Here is an 18,731-nt window from a genome sequence, read left to right on the forward strand (position 1 = left end):
GAGCAGCCCCTTTCATATACGGGGTAATTTCTGTTCGTTTTAAGTTTTAATGTCGCTCCTTACTTTCAGTTAAAAAACTCGTTTTTTTTATTTAATATTGTAAAACCCCTGTGGATAAATCATTGATAAAGAAAAAAGATAGAAGGGGGAGATAGAGAGAACCGAATAACCAAAACCAGATTGAAATGTGGAGTATATATTATACAAAACACGATAATAAACTGAAACAAACTCAATGAAGAAAGTCTAGAAAGATAATACAAATAAAATGTATTTTAGTTCATTTTCATGAATTAAATATACATAAAAAATAATGATCTTTCAAAAATAAAAAGATTTAAAAAAGATGCAACATATTTGTGCTGTCTTTTTAGACTCGTCGTAATTGGACAGATATTATAAGTAGTAAACTACATAAATACCTATGTCTATGTCAAGGCCGTATCCAAGGGGGGAGTGGCTACCAGGTCTGAACTCCCCACTCCCGACGAAATTTTGAGTTTCAAAAATGTATGTTTTCATTTTTGAATTTGTAAATATTTTTGTGTAAATGCCTTCCCCTCCAAAGAAACTATCGGGAAAATACACCCCCCCAATAAAAAATTCCTGGATACGCCCTTGTCTCAGAATAAGAAAAAGAATTATAGATTTGCGTTGATTTTGAACGGCTCAAGCTTTATCTACTTTCTTTAGATAGACCAATCCTAGAATCAGAGTTTTTTAATTAAAATTGACGCCACTTTCTTAGAAGAAGAAGAAATTTATGTTGTGATTGAACAAAAAAAAAAAACCTAACGGATAATTATTCTAGATATTTTTATATATATAGATAGAATCTTAATATGCAGCATATTTCTACAAAAGAGGGGGTAATATGCGTAACGGAATTGAAATTTTTTTTTTTTTAGTTTACTAGGATATTATTGCTCTTTCGAGTGTTATTGCCGCCTTTTCACAAATGTCAGTTTAAATGTAAATATATTGGTTAGGCTACTATGAATAGCTAAGCGACACATGACAATTCTAAAAAGCCCCTCAAAACATCGAAATAAAGGGTATGGGTTTTTATGACACTTGGTATTAACCAAGTGACATATAGCAATCGCAAATTCTGTCGGTCTGTCTGTCGGTCCCGGTTTTGCTACTTTAGGCACTTCCAGGTAAGCTAGGACGATGAAATTTGGAAAGCGTATCAGAGATCGGACCAGATTAAATTAGAAATAATCGTTTACCCGATTTGACCATCTGGGGGGAGTGGGGGGCCGGTTAATTCGAAAAAAAATAGAAAAAATGAAGTATTTTTAACTTATGAGCGGGTGATGGGATCTTAATGAAATTTGATGTTTGGAATGATATTCTGTCTCAGAGCTCTTATTTTAAATCCCGACCGGATGTGATGACATTGGGGGGAGTTGGAAGGGGGGAAACCTAAAATTTTGGGAAACACTTAGAGTGGAGGGATTGGGATGAAACTTGATGGGAAAAATAAGCACAAGTCCCAGATACATGATTGACATAATCAGAACGGATCCACTCTCTTTGGGGTAGTTGGGGGGGGGGGGGTAGTTCTGAAAAATTAGAAAAAATGAGGTATTTTTAACTTACGAATGAGTGATCGGATCTCAATGAAATTTGATATTTAGAAGGATATCGTATCTCAGAGTTCTTATTTTAAACCCGAACGGATCTGGTGACATTGGGGGGAGTTGGGAGGGGGAAACCCAAAAATTGGAAAACACTTAGAGTGGAGGGATCGGGATGAATCTTGGTGGGAAAAATAAGCACAAGTCCTAGATACATGATTGACATAACCAGAACGGATCCGCTCTCTTGGGGTAGTTGGGGGAGGGGTTAATTCTGAATAATTAGAAAAAATGAGGTATTTTTAACTTACGAACGGGTGATCGGATCTCAATGAAATTGGATATTTAGAAGGATATTGTTTCTCAAAGCTTTTATTTTAAACCCTGACCTCATCTGGTGACATTGGGGGAAGTTTGGGGTGGGGGAACCAAAAATCTTGGAAAACGCTTAAATTGGAGGGGTCGGGATGAAACTTGGTGGGAAAAATAAGCAGAAGTCTTACATACGTGATTTACATAATTGGAACGGATCCGCTCTATTGGGGGGGGGGGGGGGAATGACGTATTTTTAACTTACGAAGGAGTGATCGGATCTTCATGAAACTTCATATTTAGAAGGACCTCGTAACTCAGATCTCTTATTTTAAATTTCAACCGGGTCAAGCGTAATTGGGGGGGCAGTTGGGGGGTCCGGAAAATACTTAAAGCGGTGAGATCAGGATGAAACTGAATGGGAAGAATAGAAACCTGTCTAAGATACGTGACTGACATAACCGGACCGGATCTGCTCTCTTTGGTGGAATTGGGGGGGGGGGGAATTTTGAAAATTGAGGTATTTGTAACTTACGAAAGGGTGACCAGATCTTAATGAAATTTGATATTTAGAAGGATCTTGTGCTTTAAAGTTGTAATTTTAAATTCCAACCAAATCCTGTGTCATTGGGGGGAGTTGGAGGGGGAAACCGGAATTCTTGGAAAACGTGAAAATTGGGGTATTTTTATCTCACGTATAGATCATCGGATCTTAATGAAATTTGATTTTTAGAAGGAATTCATGTCTCAGAGTTCTTATTTCAAATCCCGACCAGATCTTTTGACATTGGGGGGAGTTGGAGGGGGAAATCTTGGAAAAACACTTGGAGTGGAGGAATCGGGATGAAGCTTGGTGGATAGAATAAACAAATGTCCTTGATACGTGATTGACGGAATCGTACTGGATTCGCTCTCTTTGGGGGAGTTGGGGGGAGGGGTTCAATGATTTGGCGAGTTTGGTGCTTCTGGACGTGCTAGGACGATGAAAATTGGTAGGCGTGTCAGGGAGCTGCACAGTTTGACTTGATAAAGTCGTTTTCCCAGATTCAACCATCTGGGGGGCTAAAGAAAGAGGAGAAATTAGGTATTTATAACTTACGAGTGGGTGATCGGATCTTAATGAATTTTGATATTTAGAAGGGCATCGTGACTCATAGCTCTTATTTTAAATCCTGGCCGGGATTGAGCCTCTTATTTTCTTTTTTAAATCAATCTATTGATTCATAGAATTTTGTTAGAGCTCATACCATATGATCTCTTGGCTCTTAGCTCTTCTCGCCTCGTCACAAGTGCCATATGAGCTCTTAGCTCTTGTTATGTATGCTTCTGTTATTTTCTATCAAGAATGTTCTCATTATTTTTTCATGCTTATAATTATTTAAACATAAAAAAATCTTAATTTGACAGCCAGGTACGTACGGAGGGGAGTAGCATTTGAGCCTAGTTCTCGCCTAGACGCTAATTTTTTTCTGAATTTGTCGTCACTTCTTACTCAAATTGCCCAAAAATCTAATAAAATTATTATTGGGCTCACGTCAAAAAACTAATTCTTGCACTGTTGCTTGCCACTGGTATTTTGGCTTCTGATATATAATTTTGAATTAACTCTAAAGAAAGTTTGAGTTTATAAGCCTTTGTTTGCAATTACGGTGTTTCCATTTTATTGCTTCTAAACGGCTGCTAAATTTCGCTCGTAATGTTATTTTGCTATTTCGCTCGAAACTTAGCGAAATAGTAATAGAGCGTAAATAGTAAATGAAAAGAAGTGAATAGTAAACAGTAAATAGTAAAACTAGTAAATGAAGCGAAATAGTAAACTCGCTTATTTTCGATTTAAACAGACGTCGTATTTTCTCCCTCAAAACCAAAGGGCTTGTGAAAGATTTTCACTGTGGTAAAATTTCGTATTATGATTTTCTATAAAAAAAATTTAGGAATTACATTATGGTAGAGTAAATACAGGATTTCAAAATTTTCGCCGGTGCAGATATTTTCCATTTTTTTTTTCAGTTATCCATCTTCCAATCATTTCCAATGATGCTTTCAAGTAAAAAGAAACAATCTGTAAAACATAGATTGCATAGTTGAACAACGAGAATTTTCTTTAGATAACAGACATGGCACTTTGCGTTAAAGATACTCTGTGAGCTATTGGTACTGAAACGTATCTTCCCCATTCATTGCCAGTATCCTTTTACCTTATGTGTAGTAAAACTACTTCTTCTCACTGCTCATCAGAGCAACAAGCCTCCTTAGGGGAACAAAACTGCACGCGCTCTTCCTCAACCTTGCCTTGTCCTGCTCCTCATGCTCCACATGCTCCTCCTTTGTCCTACTCTGTTTAGTGACTCACTCTTTACTCCCTCCATGACGTTTATGCTTACTTGAAATCTTTTTTATGATACCTTTCTAACCAAGTCGAGAAAGTCTTGCGTTTTGTTTGGCCGTATTGTGCTAGTATCTAGTTTATAAACATTAACAAAATGGCTTATAGGGCTTTGATCTCCTCAGCGATCACGAAACTTTTCCTGTAGCATTTTTTATTTTGTATATGATCAGCCCATTTTGGTGTTTGGACCCCCTCCCTCCTCAGAATTTGTTTTGTCTCTTGGAAAATAAATTGTTGTGCACCAAGGACGTATCCGGGATTTTTGCTCGGGAGGGGTACAAACCTTACAAAAAACAATCAAATTTTGTGTATATGGATCTCTGCTATGTTCTCACTGTTTCGAAGTTATTTATTTTGGAAGGAATTTTAAATATTTTTTCGTCCACGAGACGTTGATATAGATTTCTCTAGGCAATTTATCATTCAGAAGTATTAGCCCTTTGGAACTGTTGGATACATGTTTCGGTTATGAGCTGGAGATCTTTAGCTTACTGGCAATTCTTACGTTTTTTTTTTCCTAGGATCATATTGATGAAGAAGATAAAAAGACGGTCAGAAAAGTAAAGGAAGTAGAAGCTACGTAGAAGTGGAAGAGGAAGTTAAAAGATTGTTGTGTTTCTAGTCCCATTATTATTATTATTATTGTGCAGTGATCTATAAAAAAAAACAACAAATTTTTCTTCATTTTAAAAGGGATCCACATAAATGAAAGTACATGTAAATAATCACATTTATTTGTGTGGCTATAAACTTTTGCGGAAGGAGGGGGCCTTTGCCTTAATGGGCGTGACTTTATGAGGCCAGATATCTATATCTCAATCTATACTTTTTTTTTGAAATATTGATTGGTGGGGGGGGATGGATCCTAGGCATCAGATAAATTCTATGTGGGCTAATTTTCAATCTATTTAGACATTATTTCTTCAATTATTTCATTATTTCCTCAAGATGTATGTCTTTTTCACTAGTCGTATAAACAAGGATGGTCGACTCCTCTGAAAAGAACGAATCAACATTGACTTTTATATACTTTCTCATTCCTTCCTTTAAATAATGGACACTGTCTGAGACGACAGAGAACAAAGAATTTTCTTCAGATTGTATAAAAAGAACATATTTATTAATTACTCAAACTTTTGATACGTTTGGTGCTATTATCTGCTGTAATTCTAGTGATGAGGAACTTAGCACATTAGTTTAATATTTTAAATTTACTGGTTGTTGACTTTTAAAAGTCTTTCAAAATTTGTGTCAGTGGTTTGTCTACTAATTCTAAAAGTTAATTGTATGCCTGTTTGAATAGTTGTCAATTTTCTGTTAGCTTTTGGGGGCTCTTCAAATTTAAACAAAGTTTAAAACTTGGTAAAAATATAAAAATGTCAAAAGTACTAAACATTAGTGTCATAATTTATTGAAGTCGCAATAATTTATTAAATAGAGAAATTCAAAAGTTTTTTTTTCTACGAAATTGAAAGGCAAGAGCAGGCAATGGTAACTGTGGTTTAAGTTGCTTTATATTGTTACCGGTAACTAGTTCACTCGAGATCATCGGACATTCTAACATTTTTCTTATTTGTTTAAATGGACAATTTTCTAAACATCGTAACTACAAAACTTATGTAAAATCGATCTTGCTGTGTCTTGTCCGAAGGCCCCTCTCCCTAAAAAACAATTAAAAAATAATGGCCCAAAAACTGTTTTTGTTTTGAACCCCTTTATCAGCAGAGAAATATCCTCCAATATCCTCCCCGACCCCTCCAAGGATCAGTTGGTAACTTTGCAATAAAATTTGTATTTAAAATAGAAGATAAAACTTCATTCATAACTTGATTATATTAAGCGTGTGAAGCTTTTTATTTTAGTATACTTTTTGAAACTAATCATCTTAAATTTGTAAAGCTTATTTTTTGAAAGTGTTCATGACTAAAAGTTTGATACCCAGTCGAGCTTTTTGTTCCGTATTTAAATATATTAGTATGTAACATCAATACATCGAACATGGATACACGCCAGAGGGTTCTACCCTCAGGCGACAATCAGAGAATTTTTCCCAGAAAGGAGTCAAATTTGGTAATTTTAGGCGGTTAGTTTTCTCTTTTTTCATGTGGCCCTTCGAACGGATCTCTGGGGCTGAACTTTCTCCCTTGTCTAGAGTTGCCAGTGAATACCAATGTGAATACCAAAACTAGTCTTTATCCTTGGGGAATAGAAAACGTAAATGCGGGATTAAATATATTTGTATGCTTTTGGTCAGGAAGAACTTTACACGTTATTGTTTTGAATCAATTATTTTTGTTTTTTATTTTTGGTATAATTTTTGATTTGATTATTTAGTTGATTTTTTTTTTTTTGGGGGGGGGGGGGGGGTAATTCTCAAACCATAAGTATTTATATAGTTTTTTTTTAACATTGTAGATTTCTTGTTTGATTTTTAAAATCTCAATGTAAGTTGCTACCTCTTAAATTGAAAAATATAACCCTGAACATATTATCTAAATTATATATTTGTCATAAATAAATATTCGTGATTTTACTTTTAAGTTCTTAGTCATAGAAGTTTAATCCATGTTTGTTACTTAATTTGAAAATAAAGGAAGTAATATTTTATGCAGTTGTTTATTGTTTAGATCCATGCACCCTTTACATCTGAAATACATTTTGAAATGTATGACAGTAACATCACATCGATCAGTCGATTGATATCGAGTAGTCGATTTTATTGGAATTCAAAGAAGAATGTGTAGCGGGTGTTTTTTTCTTCATCTTTTTATGTTACTTTCTGTACCAACTGTTCAATTTAGTTTTGTTTTCTATTTTTTTTTCCGAAGAAAAAATGTATTCGAAGCTAAGTTATTCTGAATTTATTAGTGTATATATGGTGTTTTTCTCAGTGTTCACTCTCTTAACTAAAAGTTTAAATATTGTATTTTTAAACGGTATCTTCCGTTTTTGAACGTTGTCCTAAACGGAAACAAAAGTAGTTGTGCACAAAACTCAAACAGATTATTGATATTATGAGAGTTAAAATATCAATTTTGATTTTTTTGGGCCATCGGGTTTTGGACGATTTAATTATAAAAGAACGGTAGGCGAATAATATTTCGGCTTTGTTTTAGCGCCCGTGAAATTGGGTTGGTTGCTATCTGAACTAGTCGCAGAAACTTTTGATTTTCTTTACTATTAGTTAAGTTGCTAGCTTGTCTCCCTTAACATTATAGCCTAAATGCATTTTAAATCTTCAATCATTTTAGTACTGGATTGTTTAAACCTTTTAAATCTAGTCAACTGTCGGAATGGGCTGGAATGGAGTAACTGACTTTCGCTCGAATAAAGAATAACATTTTGAATGAACAGACCTCGCCATTTGAGCAAGTTCCTATATAATTACGCTAGTTGGGTTCTATGATATTCAGTTTTGAATTTTTGGATTTGAATCAATTACTTATTTAAAATGCATTTTCTTCAGCTATCCTCTTTCTCTAAATACGAAATCCCTACATAGAATGCCACTTCAGTCATAATGCATGATTCCTTTTCGGCAAAATTTGTCTCCTTCATCAACAGTTATTGTCTGCATGCTAAAGTAGCGCTAAATTTTGTATATTTTAGCTAAAATTGTATGAGTTCCTGATTTTGTACCAATTTTTCTTGGCAACGTGCCGCTACAACCTTAGGATCTGAAATGCCATTAGTCAATCATTTACTTAGTTTTTTTTTTAATAAAAGATGTTTCGGTTGAATTTCCTGCTGAGGGAATCAACAGCGGGTTTATTGCGATAATCTTTTTTGAAAAATCATTCAAAATGAAGCTGTAACTCCATATGATTATTTTGAAAATTTTAAGTTGTTCTATAACTATTTACTTTTATAAGTTCTTCTCTATTATTATTATTATTATTATTATTATTATTATTATTATTATTATTATTATTATTATTATTATTATTATTATTATTAATAATTGTTTTGGTTCCTTTGGAGTCGGTGGAGCAACCAGAATAAAATTCTATAAAAAGTTGAAATCCTTCCCACTTTCTTTTTCTCTCTCTTCCTCCCTCCCCCTCTCTCTTTCGCTTTACGAGTTAGTGTTTAAATAGCCCGTTTATCTCCCCTCCTTTACAGGCCATGAAGTATTTGTGGGGATATATGGCGTGCATTTATTGAATGTCCCTTTTTATTGTTGGAATCTATCTATGTATGTACATCTTAAAAAGTTTTTGTTTCATTACCCAGTGCGGGATTTATTCTTGCTTGTATTCACACTATACCATTTGTCTTTCTGTATTCTTGTATTTGACCTGACAAACGACGGTACAAGTAGAATAGCTCCTTGGAGGGAGGTTAGGGGATGCACTCGTAGAAAACAATTATTGACGCCAAACCAAATATCTGTAGAGGCACCTGACTAGTGCCACAACTTGCCCTTGAGGGCCTAGTTTGGATTTTTTAGAGAGGTACCTACGTTAGTAATTACATTAGGACCGTTTTCGTGCAATGGCGACAGTTGGGCTAAACCTTACCAAGTAAAGCCTTTCAAAAATAACTTTTAGAGACTTGCTCGCATGCAATCATATTGTAAAGCCTACCTATGGTTTGACGCCGTAGTAGCACAGCCGTTAACACTTCTTAAAACTCATGGATTTGTTCCAATAGGCAAGAACAACTCAGATAATTTTTATTGTTTGTTACTAATTCAAATATTATTATTAATTTGGATTGTCGCTTATTCTTTTTGTCCTTAAAACATAGCTGTGTAGCATTTAGGCTGCTAGTTTTACCCAAATTTGCGATCCGTAAAACCTTTCCCAAAAAGGCAAAGTAGTTCGATCAATTTAAAAAGACTCTCTTTTAAACATTTCAGCCCTGAAATTTGTCGAATAGGAAAATGTGGCAAATATCAATATTTTTGTTATCACAATTTTGGAAAAAGATCACAAACATAAATGCAAATTTGTCGAATAGGATATGTGGCAAATTTCAATACTTTTGTTATCACAATTTCGGAAAAAGATCACAAACATAAATGCAAAGATTCACATAATAAATGAAACGTTGGCAGTTGTTGACAAAGAATAAATGTAGAGAGAAGGAAAATTTAAGTTTTCTGGTGTTTTGTGCACGAAAAAATAACAAGAAACATCGATTGAGTGAGCTGTTTCGAGAAATTTTACTGCCACCTGGCACCCCTTATTTATATTAAGATAAAATATGTGTAGATCCTTTTGGTCACCCGTCTGCCTCAGGCGGCTTGGTACTGCAGTGAGTTGCTAGTAGAAGTATTGGCAGTAGTAGTATCTAGCACCTTATGAGAAAAATGGTAATTTTTGGTCGCAATATTAAGCCACTATGTCAAATTTTGTATCTTTAGGTTAATTCAGTGCAAGAAGTATATTTACCACCTAAAATTTTTTTGAATTCAAGCGACACCATTTGTTTTTCAATTTTTTTTTTTACCAATATTTCCCCTAGCGGCTCAAAAGGCATTGAAATTGGCTATTTTCATGTTATTCTTTGAGACAAAAAAGCATCAGATTTAGCGATGTTATTGTGACTGTAGGCCACAGTCGATCGTGGATCGATTTCTGTTACGAAACCACTCTTCATAGGCCTTCAAACCATTTTCTGAGACCTGATAAAATCAATCCTCCTGTTGACTGGCTTATATACCTTTAATTGTATATGTTTAGATTGTGAGCCAGATTCTCACCATTGGGTTGTTGAAAATTTTGCATTGTAATGATTGTTTGATTATTTTATATGTTCATATTTTCATGTGAGAATGCAATTCAGTTTTTATTTTTGTATTTGGAAAAAAATAGTCCGATTCGCGTGAAATATAGGGTGTTTTAAGGATCGCACTGTTGATTTGTATCAGATAGGTATTATAGATGATTTTGTATAGATATTATATAGTATAGATATAGTATTGTATAGATATTATTGATAACATTGTATAGATATTACTCTTTACAAAAGAACCGGAGTTTTTGGAAATACTAACTTCAATATATCTGAAAGTAGTGTTTTTATTTTAGTGAAATTTTCATAAAGTACATTATCTACTTTAGTGATTTTTGTAGACATTTATACAACGGAAATAAGGCTTTGTTTCTGGAAGTAATGAATGATAGTCCCCCCCATGACCCCTCCAAAAAATCTGCAACATACTAGTGTCTGTCCTTTTATGTGCTATTAGACGATGAAGTCAGCACCGCTGTACAAGGGCTTGATATTTGTTGAAATCGATCATTATGATGTCAATTTTGATTCAATAAGCTTGAATTTCTTGCCAAACATGCTGTTTGATTTGTTTTCTCTATCGACATTCCGTCAGCAAAAGCATGGAACTAAAATGCTGAATGTCTGTTCTGCCGACTTTGTTGTCGACAAAATAGCGTTGAATCAATAGAAGCTTTGAATTTGAAGCTTATGTTCTCTTTGTGAGTTTGGGTATGTTATTTGATGCAGTTCTATGGTTTAATGTTTTAACGTAAGACAGTAATTTTAATGTCATTTTGTAGTTGAGGTTCATCTTTACCAATCAATCAAGTTATGTTTTAGAAATTTGTTTTTCATTTTTTTTGTTAGTTGAAACTTGAGAAAATAGAATTTTTTTTTAGTAAGTTTGGGTCATTCCATAAGAAAAAAGTGTAAGTAATACCAGAATTCCAGCTCTGTGAATGCAAGGGCTTGGCCACCCTCAGAAATCATACACACCAGGAGGCGCGAATCAAGTGTGGTGGAACTGTGCCGAGCGTTTTGGAGAGTGGTCCAAGATTTTTGGATATTGTGGCAAGCATGGCGGAACCATGCAACGCACGTGGCATTCCGAGATGTACACTAAGTGGCGGGGAGAAAGCAAACACCCGGGCGAATGGACAGATACGAAACTAATAAAGCCACGAATATAACTATTTTATTCTTTTTGTTGTGAATTAAAGCTGTTGTTTTGTCGCGAAATCATATGTTTCGCAGAAAAAAAAAATCTTAAGAAGATGCGGTACGCTAAAATCATTTTCCAAGCCTCAGAGTCGGCTGACCCTCTCAAAGATAAAGGGTCCATTAGCAAATTGTCTCAGGAGACAGGAATCCATGGGTTAATTGCAAAATTTGACACAAAAGAAGTTTACGAAATTTACTTTGTCAAGTTCCGCTTGCTGTATGTGTCAGCTGAGGTATTTTAAGACAACGATTGATTTCATTAGTTTCAATCAGTCATAAAAGTCGATAATTATCGATATGTGAAAAAAGAAAGGTGTTCAGGAATCCCTAAATGAAGATATTGAAGTAGCTCTCTCAGATATTAGCATTGTTGATTCCTTCAACTAATACCATCAATTATTAAAGGAGGCTATGCTGAGTCATAAAGTATGAGGTAAAACGTAAATGTGACCGGAAAAAAGCAAGTCATAGTTGAAAAAATCAACACATAGCCTTCATTTTTACCATTTCATTTCAAATTTGTTCCTTTTGTTTTCGGGTTTGGTATGATTCTATGAATTTTTTACATATGAAAGAAAAATTTTAGTTGAAAATTTCCTACTTAATTGTTTTAAACTGGCTGGGTAATACAGAAACGCAAAAAACAAGCACATACATTTTTTTTTTTTTTTTTAAGGAATCAATATATGTTTCTTATAGAATGATCCCCTCCTAAACAAAGCTATTTTAACTCCTCATTCCTAGGTGTTTCCTTATTAGGTACTCGGAGCTAGGCATACATATTTGTGCTATCACCTTGGCAAGTGGTGCCGCAAGGAGAAAGCTCCTCAGAAAGACGTGAGTAAATATTCTTGTAGAAGAAAAGCATTTACACTTCGTTACACCTCTCTTTAAAAAGGTGGCAGATGGTCTTTGGCAATGCTGTAAGCCTGTCCTTCTAGCCCAATTCTAGATCTAATGGGATAGTGTGAAGATATAAATTATCATACATAGCATATATAAATTATAAATAGCAACAGGTACCATGGTCAATGCCAATAGGGGGACATTGGATTGAATGGAGAACGAATTAAGAAGTGTAGAATTATTCCTGTGATTATATTGTAGAAGGATTCTTCTATAGTATTGGATCTAAAGGGCGATGGACATGGGACATGCTATCGAAAAGGTTCATTTGAAAAATTTTAATTTTCCTTTTGAAAGGTCTTCAAATTTAACCTTTTTGCTTCTGAAACTGAAAATACATGTTAAGAGTGTTAAAATTAGACTTTTCTGAAAAGACTGTAAATATTCAGGTGGAATAATCGATTTTATTTGAATATTGTTGTATTTTATTTCGTTTGAATGAATTTATCATCTCCCATCATTTTATTTATCAGTATTGGTTGAACTTCGTTGAAGAAGGATGCCAGGGCTGTTTTAAAAAGCTTTTTAAAAACATTTTCAGTTTTAAAGTTCGCATTTTAATGTAAGTTTATATATATATATATATATATATATATATATATATATATATATATATATATATATATATATATATATATATATTTAGTGTTGTGCTGAAGACGACCTTTGGACATAGGTCGAAATAGGGCCGAACAATTTTTGTATTGTTTCTAAGTTGTATTTGTTTGTTATGGAAAGGCAGTGTGGTCTTCGTCACTATTTATTCAGGTGGAAAATTGAGTCATTACCGAAAAGAAATCCACCGGCGAAAAAAAAATAACTAAAAGTAGTGGCAAGTCACAACAGGTGGCAGTGGACGCAGGGCTTTCCTTTTAACTAAAGGGGCCAGCTCTTATGACAATGAGTTTAGCCTTGATTCGACTATAAGGGATATTTGTTGACCCTTCTGAATCATTTCAATTTTTATGTTGTATCTCATTTCCCCTTCTCAAACCCATCATAGTGATTGTTTTGTGGGTTTCGTCTGATCTGGCCCCCTCTGCCCTGGAGTTTGCCATCCCGGGGGTTGGCAACCATGAGTTCAACCTTGAAGACCAATTTAATATTTCAAAAGAGATTTTTTACAGAAAATTTGCTTTATTTACTTCAGCATTATCGTAACAGGGAAAATTATTGCCACCAAGGGGGGTACCCACTTGACGAATATCTAAGAAAGGCAATTATGCTGCACAGTTGTGCCACTCTTCGAACAGGTTCCGCCACGCCTTGCATGTTTTCGCCACGCTTGGCACATGTTACCTAGTGCACGTGATTTCTGAAAGTCGGCTCCCTCTTTATTACCCCATGTATATAGTGGTATTATTACATTGTTTGAGAAGCTATCGGACAAGCTGTCCAAATTTTTTTTTTTATCTTAGGACCTTATCAAAGTCTTTTATTTAGGTTTCCTTCTTTCTATTGTCTTTCTTTTTCTGCCATTTTAAGATTTTGCGTATTTGTCTGGTTTTTGTTTTGTTTGTCATTTTGTTTCATTTTTTCTGCGCTATTTTGCGCAGTGGCTAAAAAGTAAATAATTTTCTATCAAATACTTTAATTTCAAATCGCAATTTTTTGCGCTTAATGTATTTTTTCTTTTTGAACGACCATTATATTTCGTCCATTCATAATTTAATATTCTTTCATAATTATAATCATTTTTCAGTCGTAATTTAATATTCTAAATCTAATTCACTCTTTTAGCTGGCGTTTCGTATCTGCGGTTTTTTTCTAAAAAAGGAAATATAAAGGCTTCCTAACACGCATGGTCTCCGAGCAAAAGCAGATGTACCAGTTGTCCGTATTTTGACTTCTCGAAAAACCTTCCAACTTTAGTAAACATTATACCGTGGCAATATTGCAACCGAAGTTATGAAGAAATTTACATTGAAAGGTGTTCTGGATGGATTTCGATCCTCGGTGGGGAGTGGGGGTGGTTCTGTTGTGTCTAAGGATCAAGAGATCGTGGATAATTTGAGATCGGATGCATTTCAAGCGGCGACGGTAAGTTAACATTCATTAATTTACTTTATCTATTTTTAAAGGTAGATTAAGTCAAAGTCTCCCAACATTTTTCCTTTTTTATACCCCTTATGAATCTCATAACACAACCCATGTATGGGAAAATTCTAGATGAGAGTTTTTTGATACATTGGGAAGTACATTGAGGTTGAGAAATAAACTACAATGTGTTTGCTTAAGTTATCTTATTATAAAGTTATTGAGAAATCTTTCTAAAATCATCCCATAAATCCACTTCTCACACCCACTACTGGGGATCTCTGGTTGAGACGTCTGGAGTTCTTGTTTTTGTAACTATAAATGGAAATATTCTGGAAAATATATAGATCCCCTCCCTAATTTGCTCTTTGGTAGAATAAAATCCTTCGGCAAACATACTTGGGTAACATTTCAAAAGACAATGATTGAAAATACAATATACAAAATGATTACAAATATATACGCATTCAAAAACATTTTGGAGTTTTTTTTCATTCTGCGGCATAAGAGCGTTTTGTGCTCTGAATCGTGTTTATAGAGGCATATTTCAAGGTTTTAGTATATTCAAAGCTTTTTTAACAACAAATTGCAAGTAATGTTTTTTGGGTGGTCCTCAGGGGGAATGTCGTAGCCGTTCTGGTATGGATGAGAATAATCTAGCATGAGAACTCCCAGGGGTAGGGTGTACTGTTTACATAAGTTGTCTTTTTGGTAAACGTATCACAGTTCATATAATTGACTTAATGATAAACTGATTTTACTACTCGATGCCTTTTTTATGCTCTTTACGAATTTAATAATCACTTCTATCGCAAACTCAAATTTAAGCACTTTTTAAGCTCTTAAAAAAGCTGCTATTTTCAATTAAATTACGAATTATCGGTCGTTTTCGACAAATAAAGCTACGTTTTCTCAGTGCCGTTTTCTTGGTGCCGAAATTTTCTCAGTGCCAAAATTATTTACAGTTAGTTAGGTTAGGTTGGGTTTGATTAGGTCAAAAAGTGTTCAAATTTGAATTTGCAATAGAACCGATTACTATATTTGTAAAGAGAATAAAAAAAAAGGCATCGAGTGGTATGTTCACTTTACTGGTAGGTCAATTATATGAACTGTGATACATTTACCGTCTTTTTGGTCAGGAGAGTGAAATATCCCCGAAGGATATATTTTGTACTTTTGTACTTTTGTACAGAATTTTGTACTTTTTGCACATTTTCACTCTTCCAGAAGGGTAGGTTCTACTTCTGCATCATCCCCTTATGATCACCCATGAGCAGCAACTATATTGGTGTGTTTAAAAATGTTCTAAATGCATAGATTAGGTGCAGCTAGAGAATCACCCTAGAGGGGGCAAATTTACCATCGTTTGGCGAAACTCGGCTTCAAACTTCTTCTATGGTCTTTTCTAGCGGATGAAGAAAACGCTTTTTCTTTCTACCTGCCCTTGCCTCTTAGCTACATACACGCATTTGAGTGTACATGATGATTGTCTTACCCATCTATTTGGTTTCCGAATTCATCATTCAATCATATAGCCTATTACATTTCTTGCATGTTAAAAAGGCGTTGATAACGTAATTTGTTGACATTGAGATTGCTGTTGTGTCCTATACTAGCTAAACCTGTTCTTCTAAATGTGGGCCTCGCCTATTTATGAATAAAATTGCAAATTGTTTTCTTTCGTTAGTAATTCAGAACTGTGATCATTGTCAATGCTCTTAACGAAAACGTGTTTTCTCTTGTTGAATTTACGATTCAACTAAAAAAAAAAAACTAAGAGAAAATATGCCACAGCAAGGATCTTCGATGGGGGGAGGGGGCCATTTTTTCTTGAGGGGATACAAATTTTTTCAAACGCATCAACACTTTGTTTACATGTATTTTGTTATGTTTTTACGAGTTGGACCAAAAATTGGGGGAAGGGGTTCAAACCCTGAGCTTCCTCCCTGGATACGGCCTTGTGAAACAGCAAGAGTCAGAACGTCCTAAATCAAGTTGTTTTCCAAATAGTTTCTCAAGCGGTTCCGAATCTGTTTTGTATAGTTCTGAGCCCTGCCTGAGCCCCCCTATATTCGAACCTCTTGATTTAAAATTGAACGCCTTTGAACGATTCATGTTTTCTGGGTTTTATCGTCACACCTGTGCTACAGGGGCGGGAAATTGAAATTGTGAGAACTTGGTTGAAAAAACTCTCATCATAACTTTGGTAATTTTGTCCTTAGTATTTTCTACGGTACTTGTAGCCATGGTACTTTGTGTCTTAGAGCCACCACACTCAAGAAGTGAAGTTAGGTTAATCATAATGACATGTACCAAAATATGATGCAAATATAACAGTTTAGTATCAAAATTGTGGAAACTACAACAAAGAATTATGGAAGGGGTTCGCCCAGACCGTATTATATTAAATACATAATCTAAACTAACCTAGCCTACTACTACTACTACTAACAACTCACCGCAACACTAAGCCGTCTGAGGTCAAAACAGCTCCTCCTCTATCCCAATTAATCCAAAGTCTCCCTTTTTACACCCTCCTAGAAAGTTTCCATTTCCTTTAAATCTTTCTTTATGACGTCCTCCCACCCAGGACGAGGATGACCTGCTTTCCGTCTAGTAAAAGACGGTTAGCCGAAAAGCCTAACCGAACCTAATCTAACGAAAATACCAATTAAATATTGAATTAAAATATAGCTACAATGTAGTTTCCCACCGAGCCGAAGCTAATCGTCTGGTATAAAGACCATGAAAACCGCTTATTGTCTCGTGTTCGCGATATAAATTCTCAGAGTGTGGTGGCTATAAGGCACAAGTGCCTTTTCTACTATTACGATGCCTTTTTACCTTTTGTTAGATCCAGCATAAAAAAAGCTAAAACAGATAAAAAAAGGTTGTTGTTCGTAGCGTTCGTCAGTTTTTTTTTTTTCAAAATAATTTGCCTAAGATGTTCACTGTAACTAGTTCATAATAGAATTTGCGGTTAAAATTTTAACGTAATCCAACTCACGAAATTACTCAGAAGATATGTTATTAGATTGTCCCAAAATTGGGTCGTTGAAGGTCGTAATAAAAAAAGATTAGATAAAAAAATAAGTTTATAAACACAATCATAAAGTTGTGTACGTTTAACAGTAACTTTGATGCATCAAACAGATTTTGAAGTCCTAAAACTTCCCTCCTTACAAAAAATTGTTTTCTTTATTTTCTGTAAAAATTTTGTTCTTCAGAGAAAGTGTTTTCTATATTCGGAAACAGTAGATCTCTACAATTGTACAAAGTAGTTTAGTGCACGATTTCAAAAGGGTTCCCCCTAGTGTAACCTTGTGCTTGCACAAAGGGTGCCAATTTAAAGCTAAGGGACCGAATCTGGGTAAAAGGCTTGCTACCTGTCCCTGTAAAAAAAAAAAAAAAAAAAGATTAAAAAAAACGCACTGAAACGTCAATTCGACACCCTACGAAACAGCGGCCGTAGACGGCCGCTGACGTTAGGGAAAACATCAGCTGATTTTTAATTTTACGGTCACTGCTTCTTCGCAGTTAAAAAGGCATCATGACGTCCTCGAGACGAACTTAGACCTCATGAAGGTTTTTTTTTTGGCAAACTATGTTTTATTTTAGTCTTGGGTCAAAGCAAGTTTGGCTGACATTGGAAATATTTTTGAGCGGTGCCGATTCGATGTCGTGGCACCGATTCTATGTAATCGGTCCCGTGAAAAAAAAAAAAAAATAAATGAAATGCAGACACTGTCAGAACAAATTTGTTTGGTAACATTAAATTTATGTTATTTAGGGAAGTCGCTAGTGATGAAGTCGCTAGTATGACATATCAGTGTCTGACGATTTTGGGCTTATTTGTTGTTGTTGTGCTGCATCCAGGCAATATGTGTTTAATCACACTTTGATTCTCCTGATCAAGATTGCTTCGCTGATCCTCCCTTTGAGAACAGCTTAGGAAGTGGTTTTTTTGTAATTATCTAAAACATCAGATATGAACTTGAGGTGTGATAATAACGATTTTTGAAACTAAAAAGGGAAAAATTATTGAAACTTATAAAGCGAAAGAGGTTCTTGACACAGAGAAAAAACAGCTTGATAGATATTTTATTTGAGAAAAAACGACGGGTATTGGTTTGAACCTATGGCCAGTTCAGATAAAATATCAGCTAAGAAAAACTAGGTCTAGACTGCTAATCTATCGCCGAGTGTCTATCTAGAACGTCATACAAGCAGTAGCGTTACCCAGGAAAAGAGTATGCCTGGGTTTGACCCCCCCTCCTCTCCACAATGTATGAAATGTCTAATTAAAAACTTAATTTCAGAAAAACCTTAAAAATTTTTTCCTGAACAATAGTACTTCGCAGGTAATGTTTTACGGTGGATTGCAAAATAGGTCTCTTCTAATTGTGTTAAAGTCCAACGTTACTGCATTAGTAGTATTTTTTTTTAATTTTAATTTTTTTTACTATCAGCGTCGTGCAGCTTGCTTTTTCACGGTAGGAGGATCCTGAAACTGAAAACTAAATTTACTTTCCAGTTTGTAAAACTTCAGGCAATTTAACAGG

The 18,731-nt window shown here is 34.8% G+C and overlaps 2 protein-coding genes across 2 annotated transcripts in view; both read left to right on the top strand.

Annotated features, from left to right (window-relative positions):
- Positions 1-6,891, top strand: part of LOC136039491 (mpv17-like protein 2) — a 33,208-nt gene extending 26,317 nt beyond the window's left edge. The window contains exon 5 of the mRNA XM_065723281.1: positions 4,806-6,891. Within this exon, the coding sequence (XP_065579353.1) occupies positions 4,806-4,868 (63 nt within the window). The 3' untranslated portion in view covers positions 4,869-6,891. The remainder of the gene's footprint in view (positions 1-4,805) is intronic.
- Positions 1-18,731, top strand: part of LOC136039490 (syntaxin-binding protein 5-like) — a gene marked incomplete in the record, with an annotated part of 340,696 nt that overhangs the window by 24,299 nt on the left and 297,666 nt on the right. The window contains 1 exon segment of the mRNA XM_065723280.1: positions 13,873-14,172. Within this exon segment, the coding sequence (XP_065579352.1) occupies positions 14,041-14,172 (132 nt within the window).

Source organism: Artemia franciscana, chromosome 19 (assembly GCF_032884065.1).
Source record: "Artemia franciscana chromosome 19, ASM3288406v1, whole genome shotgun sequence".
Classification (NCBI taxonomy): domain Eukaryota; kingdom Metazoa; phylum Arthropoda; class Branchiopoda; order Anostraca; family Artemiidae; genus Artemia; species Artemia franciscana.